We start from the raw sequence: 10,178 nt of genomic DNA on the forward strand, positions 1-10,178 counted from the left end.
GGTCATTTAAGTAAGGTTAAAACAAAGTTGGCCTTCCATTACCACAAAAGCTTTAATGCATATAAAAAACAGCTTAAAGCGTAAGTCAAACTATAAAGGACTATAAGGAACGAGGCGGCTGCTATCTGTAGCAGTATCTTGTGCTCTGACAGTCAGAGGCTATGCAGAATTCTCAGTAATGCAACTGTAATCCCAGCAGACCAGCTCACATTTAACAGGAAGTGGAAAAAGATAGCCACAAAGATGTTAATGCACAACGCAAGTAAAATATAGAAAGAACCCAAGAAAGGGTTACTTTATCCAAAAATTAGTTTTGCAAATGCCCACACCTCTTATTCTCCTGTCTCTCTCAAGGGTAAACTTTTCACCTTCCCCTGGTTCTCAGAGAGATTAATTTCTCCCACGTGGAGTTTACTATATTGCAGTCCAGATCAGAGTTAAGCCACAAAGTGGAGAAAATAGACTCCTACCTTTGTCCTGTTCTCTATCTCATAGATGGTAAGCTGCATAGGAATGTTAAAGCTGTGCAGAATGTTGCCTCCAAACACCAGTGTGTCCACGGGAGTGTAGACAGCGTGGATCCACCCTTAATTACAGAGAGTTAAATGTGTTATAAAATGGTCAAATATTCAAAGCTGAGCATTAACGGAGCCTAATCTATTCCTGCTGGCTACTTTAAGACAACCATGCCAACACACCAGATGGGATGAAGAAGGTGTATCCTTGTTGAAGCTCCACTCTCTGGCATCCATCAGCTCGGTCTCCCAGGAAGACATCACTCTGCTTGCCTGACAGGACCCAGTCCTCATACAGGGCAAGGTTATAGGGAGTTGGAGGCACAAGCCAGAACACCTGAGGAGAAGCAGTCATTTCTACTTAGAGTCTGTAACTGTTAACAACATTCAAAGCTTTGAGGAATATTAGCAGACGTCTTCGTAGGTGTGATCAGTATATCCTAAAGAGGCAACCAAGCTTTACAAAGAAAGAATAAACTTACTTTCTGTCCCTTGAATACGTGATACCAAACTGAAGTTCCCCCAAAATCGATGTGGAAATCTGTGTAGCAGCCCTTCACGCTCATCAAACAATACCTACAAAGGAAATTAGAAAATCATCTAAGAGACAAGAAGTAAATAGGTAAACAGAAAAAAGTGGTAAACACAACATGGCTAATTACAAGGCAGCAATAATCTCAGGATGCTACCGACACAGGTAACTCTCGGGAGCGACACAGCGTAGAAAACACTTCACAATAAGGCAATTCTCCTCTAGAAATTAATTTAGGAATGATTAGAACCCCAAGACACAAATGATTTGCCAATTTAGCTAAAGAGTATAATCTCTAAGAGAATCCCCACTGACTTGGAGACATTTAAAGGAAAGCCCTTCTAAGGACATCTTGCACACGATGATACTGTGAATGCCACTGAGAGAGAATCTAACACCTTCACAAATAAAAAGAAGTTTGAATTTTGCCAGTTGAACCATCCGTCAAACAGCAAAGCCAAAATTAAAAAAAAAAAAAAAATCCTGACACCATTATTGACTATTTCACAGCTTTTTAATTTAAAGACTTGTGTGTTATCACCGCATGAAAGAAGACTGAGTTCCTAGTGAATCATAAATGAGAGCATATCCAGGGTAGCTTTCACTGCAACAATAATAAAAAATTTAACGCTCCACAGCTATATCACGAGTTTCACCTCACTAGTTCTCGGCTGGACCCCGTTATGCCTTCAGAGCTGGTTTAATTCTTCATGGCATAGATTCAACAAGGTGCTGGGAACATACCTCAGATGTCGGTTCATATTGTTTTTGGTTTTTTTTTTTTTCTTTTTCTGAACTTTATTTGAAATTATAAAGCGAACAGTCAGTCATTCCAGTTCAGATGTTGGTTCATATTGATGTGAGGCCATTTGAGTACAGTGACATCAATGTCATGTTTAAAAGAAAATCAGTTTGAGCTATGTGATCTGGCACATTATCCTGCAGGAAGCAGCCATTAGAAGATGGCTGAATCACTGATACAATGCAGGAAGGAAGGAAGGAAGGAAGGATGGATGGATGCTTTCATGTTGGTCTGCCCCCATCTTAAAAATGTCAGTGTGGTCTTCTGCTGCTGTAGTCCAAGATATGCATTCAGAGATGCTCTTCTGCATAACTTGGCTGTAACAAGAAGTTGTTTGAGCTTCTGTTGCCTTCGTATCAACTCAAAGCAACCTGGATGGGTTGGCTGTGCAGTAAATCAACATTTTCATATGACCAGCGAGTCTGGGACCAACAACCATGCCACGTTCAAAGTCACTTATGTCACCTTTCTTCCCCATTCCCCACTCAGTTTGAACATCAGCAGGCTGATTAGATATTTGTGTTAATGAGCAGTTGAACAGGTGTACCTAACAAAAAGCTGGTGTCCAATTAAATAGAACAGGAGGTGAGAAACAACATGGGATGTGTCTTCATGCAACAGTATACTAGATTAACAATTTTAAAGTGAAGCCTCTAGGCAAAGGGGACACCAGTGAGTGTGCTGAAGGGAAAAATACAAGAGTACAGATGACTGAAATGTTTTAGTTTTGAAAATGGCTTTATTTTAAGTAATAGATTCTAAACTAGCTTCTGCACAGTGTGCTGAAATTGCAGCAGTAAAATCGTCTTGTTTGATATTCTACTCTGTTACACCCTAAACCACTGCCAGCATCTCCCTAACCTCTATGAACAATACAGGAGATTAGCAGGGTTTAAGTGTAACAGTAGAAAATATGGGCAGCTGACATTAAAAAGACAGGCAGCCCTGGTTTTGATTCATTTTGACTCTTCAACGGCTGATTGGCTGAGTGGTGTGTGTGTGCAGTCAGACCACAGTTGTTAGAAACCTTTCTCTTATGCGAGGAGGGGGAAAAAATCCTGCTGCCTAGCAACAACAAGGAGCACGTACAGGAGGTGACAGTATGCAGTACTCTACCGTGATGGAGCGATGGATGAGAGATGGGAGGAGAAACAGACATTTTCTACAAGTGTTTTCTTTTTATTAGTATTTATTTTCTTGCTCTACACACAATTTTTTTTCACCCCTCGTAGACTGACACACAGCTCCAAAGAGAACTTCATAAAAACAAAAGCACAACAGTGCAATGCATACCTTTGCACTTTGGGGTATTTCATCTCTGAGATGATATTGGTGGCTTCAGTTTGGCTTTGTTTCAAACCAGGAGGCCACATGTTGTCCACCCAGTCCACTTGATCCACCTATAAGAGCAATCAAAGCAGCACCATTCAGCAACCAATCACAGTGTTCTATCATCTTCTATTTTTGTCATTCTTCTTTGAATCTTTCACCAGATTTGTGACCTCTATCAAACCTCTTATAGTATGATACACAGCGAGGGTCGGGGGCAGATTACCACTGTGGGACGCTTGATGAGGTTCTCCAGCTTGGTGTGGCTGAACTCCAAGCTAATGACATTGAACAGTTTGTCCCGCTCTTCCTCTGGCGTCTCATAATAGCGGACAAACTGAGCCATGCTCATTTCAGAACCTTTCTGAGTGCTCACATCCATAACGTCCACAGACCGGCGACTGCCTGCGAAAAACAACCAGGATATGATGAATTTAGCCAATGAGATCATACGCATCAACATCAACACACAATCCAGTGCAGTCTGTCTGTGAGTCGGCGTATGCTTTGTCATATTTATACACAGAGAAGTTGTACTGTTGCAAAATATTCTACTATGAACAAGAGCAGTACTTCTTATTTGTAATTCCCAAATTTAACCACTAGATGGGGCAACTACACCCCAATCATACCCTGGCTCAATTTCTTCCAGGGCACACTTAACATAATTATATTTCACTGCATTAGAAAACAGTCGCAAACAGAAAACAGCATGATGAGACCTTTAACATAACCCCACAATATGAGCAAGAGGCCCTGGGTGATGATCCTACACACATAACACAATAGTACAAGAGGTAGACACAGACAGAGATACAGGCATACAGCAGAGTGACTAACAGATGCATGCTCACTAAATAACTTATTTCCTAAGAAAAATACAAAAAACAACACTGATGTATTAACATGCATGATTAAAATGTGACTTTTTTTGACGTTCTCTTCTATTTTTTATGTCCATTTCTAGCATTTGGCATCGGCAACATCCACTAGATTTGGATGGTTGGTAGGCAGATCAGTAAATAAATCATTTCTACTATATCTTTCAAGTTAGCAATTTCTATAATATCAGATAAAATTAGCAAATTGTTGTGACAAAACTAAAACAGCTACTCATTATCCTGAAACTTCCCACATGCCTAGTCATAGTTAGTGCAGACTGAACATGTTTCATCATAAATTAAATTAAAAGGAAATTTGACCATGAAACATGACTTCATTACATTTTTTTAAGTCAGCATGGAGCCTCACCATATCACAGACTGTTTTGGGGTTTGTTTGTTTGTTTGTTTTTTTACTTTTTACAACAATGCAAAAGCCCTTATTCTCTGAAGAAGATGCAGATATACTTTGGTCGTGTTTGCACACAGGCTAAGAGTAATAAGTATATGCACGGGTAAAAATATGCATGTGTGTGCATCGGTGTCTACTTACCAACTAGTCCTTTAATTTCACTGACTGTGAATTCTGGATCTGGCATTCTGCATATTTATAGGAAAGGGATGCATGTTGTTTAGTTCCCAAAGACTTAAAACCATAAATATATATATAAATAAAATAGAAAGTAGGTTGAATCTACAGCATGTGCACAGGCATTGCACATTTAAAGGAAAGGTTTCTCACCTGATCCCTAATTGATCTTTCTCTTTAAAAATGAGAGGGATCCTTAGACCCTCCCTTTGCACATACTCATAAGTGAAGTCTGCAAGACAGTAGTTTTACATTTAGGTCCAAAGCAATTATTTGAAAACTACTGCAGTCACATGTAACCTATAAGAAAGCTAATATGCACCGTGCTGCTTTACCTTTACCCTCCATCACCCGGACAAAGTCTGCGCTGTAGCTGTCACTGAGGACCTTTTCCTCCACGCTGAACCCTCTGATGTTTACAATTTCCTCCACGTCAGACAGGTCCTCGTTTTCGTCGTACATCGTCCGGGAGATGGAGCGCTGCCATTGAAAACGAGATGTTTTACAAGACAAAAACAGAGCCACGCGGAAAGAGAGAACTCTTTCTACCCCAAAAGGCCACTTTCTGCCCCCCTTGAACGGTCATTGTGACTCGTGTGAGGGAACCGATCGTTAATTTTACGTGTGACTTTCAAACTGGAGCAGTGGGTTGTGCTAAAGTTTTGATAGTACTATAACAGCAGTCATTTCTTTGAATGTGTGAACTAGTGCAAAAACTACAAAGCCAGCTGTTTGTGATATTTTATGGAAGCGATTGTAAAATGTTTGCTCGACTCCGCTGCTCCAGATATTGATTTATCTCGTTTTAATTACGCTACGCTCGCTCAACTACTGCGATCAGAAAAGAAGTTATAGACTCTAAAATGCGACAGTTAGCCGTTTTTCCTCGTTTTGCTTAAACTTGGACATCTTAAGTGACTTGACAGATATCCCAACGCTCACAGTGGCGAGGGTTAGCTTAGCTAACTAATTAGCTCGCTGCCAGTCTCGCCTCATAAGCTAACATTTAACACGGCAGATGGTACACACCAGCCTGCGTCCGGATTCAGCACACGTCTCTGCGGCCTGAGCCATCGTCTTTTACGATTGTTTTCCGGCCACTCAGTTTCGCGAATGCATCTCCGTGCGTGGCGAAGTTGAGAGAAAACACTTAGCACGCTTTACGGGTTCAAAACAAGGAAACCATGTTTTTGTGTATTACGTCACCGCCAGGAACCAAAACATTGTTGGACAACGTCACGGCATGTCAGTACGCTTTTTAACCTCGCTCACCAACAATAAACATTCCCCACGTCACACGGTTTTATTGTAGTAGTGGGGGGAAAATGATACTAATACTGGTTAAACCCCCTGTTATCGAATAGCGCTGATATCTATTTTAAACATCAAGCAATAAAAAGGAGGTATATTTACTCACTTTTATTAAACTATAAAGAACGGTACATTTAACTTAAAAAGTTTATTTTTTATTTCTTTGTTTATAAGTTTTACACGTGCAATTCTAATAAGCTTGTTTCCACCGCTGAAAAATAAGATAAAATGTAAAAAAAATAGTTATTATCTTAAAATGTTAACTAAATAGCTTGAAATTTCAAGCTATTCAATCAGTTTTTTTCTCCTTTTTCCCTAGTGCGAGGAAAGTACAGAGTTAATTCAAAATTTGGGGTTATTGTTGCAAATTTTTTAATTTCATAACTCGAAACTGTTAAGTCATATTTTTATCTCTTTGAGTTACTCAATTTTTTTGAGATAACTCCAAATATCGACTCACCTCTCCCCGGCATCATTTTATTTTTATTTTCTACTTCTTTTTTTTCCCACTGGGAGAAACAAGGGTCCGTAAAACGTAGCTCAGTCGAAATTATAGGTTAACTCAAAATCTTGACTTACCAACTTAAAGCGCTGAGAACATTTTGAGATAATAACTCCGAATTTGAACTTACCTCTGCCTGGCATCATTTTTATTTATTTATTTAAAAAAAAAATCAATGGCGGAAACAAGCCTCCATTAAGCGTAGCTAAGCTGAATTTTCCGGTTATTTTCTCAAAATTTCAACTTAACATCTCGAATTTCCAAATACTTCCTCAATTTTCGAGTTATTTACTCATACGGTTGAGTAAGTACCGGCAAAATGTGACTTTAGCCATTTTTTCAAAAAATGTATGTATTTATTTATACTGGCAGAAACAAGCTAACATATATAACTCCGTAGTTACACTATTATCGCTGACTAATTAATAATGAGTAGCACCATGTTTTTAAAGCAAATGCTCAGCAGCGGATGTTTCCATGGGAGCGCGCAGACTTATGGGTAATGCAAGGTGCAGGCGGTACAGCGGCACGCTGAAGAACGACAAGAAATTGCTTCCGCAGTTCAGTTAGCGTGCGAGGTTAAATGCTGTGTAAGTGTACGCTGTCCTTTTTTAAGTAACAGAGTGTTTTTGCTAAGTGTCGCAGTATGAGTCTGAACGAGCATTCCCTGCAAGCGCTGTCCTGGAGAAAGCTGTACCTGAGTCGAGCTAAACTGAAGGCTTCCAGTCGGACCTCGGCTCTGCTGTCTGGATTTGCTATGGTAACACGGTCTCCTGGCAAGCACTGGCACTCTTCCGAATCTGTTAGAGGACATTACTGACCTGTGTTGTAACGTTGTGTTTCCCGTTTCCTTCCGTCTTCTCAGGTGGCTATGGTAGAAGTGCAGCTGGACAACAGCTACCCCTACCCACCTGCCCTCCTTATTGCCTTCAGTGCCTGCACCACTGTGCTCGTAGCCGTTCACCTGTTCGCTCTGATGGTCAGCACCTGCATTTTACCCAACATAGAGGCCGTGAGCAACGTCCACAATCTCAACTCGGTGAAGGAGTCCCCACATGAGCGAATGCACCGGCACATTGAGCTGGCGTGGGCGTTTTCCACAGTCATTGGTACTTTGCTCTTCCTGGCAGAGGTGGTTCTACTCTGCTGGGTTAAGTTTTTGCCCATCAAGCCCAACAAATCCAGCAACAGCACAGTTTCCTCCGGAGTGGCTGCTGCCATTACCTCCACCTCCATCATGGTGCCCTTTGGTTTGGTTTTCATAGTCTTCGCTGTGCATTTCTATCGCTCCTTGGTGAGCCACAAGACTGACAGACAGTTTGAGGAGCTGGAGGAGCTCTCCAACCTCACCAGGCTACAGAACGAGCTTGATAACAGAGGAGAATCTTCCATCTTGCAGTCGCCAAGCTCACATTTCCCATAGTCGGGTCCAGCTGATGCACATCTGTGTTGGAACTCGTGACCCCTTTGGGAATTCTCCAAGTCAGAAGCCTCGTTATTGGCTTCTATGGTTTTTACAGGAATGAAGATTAATCTCACTCTTTATTGTGAAACTTATTTTGTGAAGAACAGTTGTATTTTTTAGAAAACACACTTGATTGACTGTGAACTCGTATATCCGCCGTGCTGCATGTAGCTTGAAATCGGAAAGTCTTAACAGTGGTAGCTGCCTCACTGATCTCCAACGGTATGGGAGAGATGTCTGAACAGTAACCTGGAATCCTGTCTGTTGCTGCCTGCTGTATTTATTTAACCGTCTGTCAGTGAATACTTCATTTGTTTATGTATATTACCATGTGAACCACGTGTATTTAACCCTTTATTTACACGGTCTTATTGTTTTTGTTTTTTTAAATGTTCATCATTTGCATTCAGAATGCTCTCCATTTGTGTCGACTAATCAGCTGCACAACTTACAGTACAACTTCAGTATGTTTTGCTGTCTCGTTTTGCACAGGCTGTGGTGTTCAAATAAACACCTTTTCACAAAGTGATGTTAAAAGTTAACGATCATAGCAAAAATCAAAAAATGTGACTGCGTGTGGAGAGTCTGGTTTGGGCTTCGTGAGGATGCTGACTTGCCAATAGATAGATGTTCTGTCCTTATATTACACAGACTTTGCACTATGGAGCTGGCAGGATAAAGAGCCTCTAATGTCAGAGCAAGCCAGACATTTGTGTTATCACACACTAGATTATCTAGAAAATTATGCAGTATATGTATGAAAAAGAGCTTAGTCCTATCTGTTTGCCTTAGACTGCTGACATTTTTATACACACTAACACAGCTTTATAATCTCATTGGGATCTCTGCTGGAAACTTAATGTTAATATTAATTGTTAGTGCTGTATTTTGAAGAGTCTGAGCACTCACATATTCTGAACTGGCATTTTGCCTTTGTGATTCAGTCTTGAAGTACATACGGAGAGCTTTCCAATTGTGTTTTTAACATAAAAAGTTTTGAATTAAGAGTCTATGTGAGGCTGTAGTCCAAATGTGGTCAGAGATGTGTTTACTTAAGCAGCTGGAACATTGATAGATGGCCATAATCCAGTTGCTAGTGAATTCTAAAAAATTAAAATATAATGAAAAAGTTTTTTGGTTTTTTTTTTGTATTTCTAAAGGGGAAACCATATTACACTTAGAGTGACATTTTAAGCTTTTTTTTTGTTTGTTTTAATTTTGATGAGTATGGCTTGTAGCTCATGAAAATCTGAAATCCAGTCTCCTGAGTTGGCTGACCACTTGCACACAGTAACGGCAGAGTCAGCACACCTTGTAGTAGAATGCTTGGCTCTGTGGGAAGGGGCTGAGTCCTGCTGGAAAAGAAAATTGGCATCTCCTTAAAGCTTGTCAGCAGATGGAAGCATGCAGAGCACTGGAAAACCCTGGCAGACATCTGTGTTGATTTTGGAGTTGATGTAAAACACAGGACACACACCAAAACAGCGGCAGATAATACAGCACCTCAAATCACCACAGACTGCAGAAACTTCACACTGGACTTCAGACACTATGGAGTCTGCGCTTCTCAGTTCTTCTTCCAAACCTCTAAGACTGTAATTTGCAAACAAAATGCAACATTTGCTTTCGTCTTAAAAGAGAACTTTGGACCGCTGAGCAAATTCAGTTCTTCATCTTTAGCCGAGGTAAGACATTTGTGATGTCTCTGCTTCAGGAGTGCCTGAATATCACTTCCTGAGTCAGCTGTTTTTGACAATCCTCTCAAAGGTGTGATTATCTTTTTTGCACCCTTTCTTGCCACACTAGCAGTCAACTTTTTAAATCCTGTGATGCAGCACTCTCGAGAACAGCCAGCCTTTTCAGCAATGACTTCCTGTGTTCATTCGCAGTGATGATCATCATCATCTAGTCAACTGTCAAGTCAGCAGTCTTCCACATGATTGTGGTTGGTGGTATTGAACTAAACCGTGAGATATACTGTTTGAATAGTAATTTACTCAAACTCTAAATTAAATATTCTAATAATTTTAGATACAGGATTCTTGATTTTCATCTATATTCCATAATCACCAAAATTAAGAAAAAAGAAATGTAGTGAAATATATCACTGCGTGTGCGATGAATATAGAATAATATGAAATTTTATCTTTTTGTATTTCTTTGAGAAGCAGTAGTATTTTTCAAGGTTTAGATGTGGTAAACATAGCAAAATATCATCCTCTTACAGACTGGTTGTTAGGACTAGTGTTTTA

The 10,178-nt window shown here is 40.2% G+C and overlaps 2 protein-coding genes across 6 annotated transcripts in view; one reads left to right on the top strand and one right to left on the bottom strand.

Annotated features, from left to right (window-relative positions):
• kdm2bb (lysine (K)-specific demethylase 2Bb) overlaps positions 1–7,142 on the bottom strand; it is a 32,662-nt gene extending 25,520 nt beyond the window's left edge. For 2 of the 5 annotated variants that reach the window (XM_086300641.1, XM_086300639.1), the window contains exons 1-9: positions 5,678–6,572; positions 4,984–5,128; positions 4,802–4,880; positions 4,613–4,659; positions 3,405–3,583; positions 3,143–3,249; positions 998–1,091; positions 699–852; positions 471–586 (exon numbers count right to left, since the gene is read on the bottom strand). In XM_086300641.1, the coding sequence (XP_086156767.1) occupies positions 471–586; positions 699–852; positions 998–1,091; positions 3,143–3,249; positions 3,405–3,583; positions 4,613–4,659; positions 4,802–4,880; positions 4,984–5,128; positions 5,678–5,722 (966 nt within the window). In that variant the 5' untranslated portion in view covers positions 5,723–6,572. The other 3 variants (XM_086300642.1, XM_086300640.1, XM_086300643.1) reach the window with 3 other exon arrangements.
• orai1b (ORAI calcium release-activated calcium modulator 1b) lies at positions 5,780–9,058 on the top strand. The gene is made up of 2 exons (XM_086300649.1): positions 5,780–7,221; positions 7,327–9,058. Exons 1-2 carry the CDS (start codon positions 7,108–7,110, stop codon positions 7,882–7,884), a joined length of 672 nt encoding a protein of 223 aa, XP_086156775.1. The 5' UTR covers positions 5,780–7,107; the 3' UTR covers positions 7,885–9,058.
• Positions 9,059–10,178: the final 1,120 nt, after the last annotated feature.

This window comes from Aulonocara sp. 'chitande type north' Nkhata Bay, linkage group LG7 (assembly GCF_057382095.1).
Source record: "Aulonocara sp. 'chitande type north' Nkhata Bay isolate Kocher_YH1m ecotype deep benthic linkage group LG7, A_spYH_male_GT1.1, whole genome shotgun sequence".
NCBI lineage: Eukaryota > Metazoa > Chordata > Actinopteri > Cichliformes > Cichlidae > Aulonocara > Aulonocara sp. 'chitande type north' Nkhata Bay.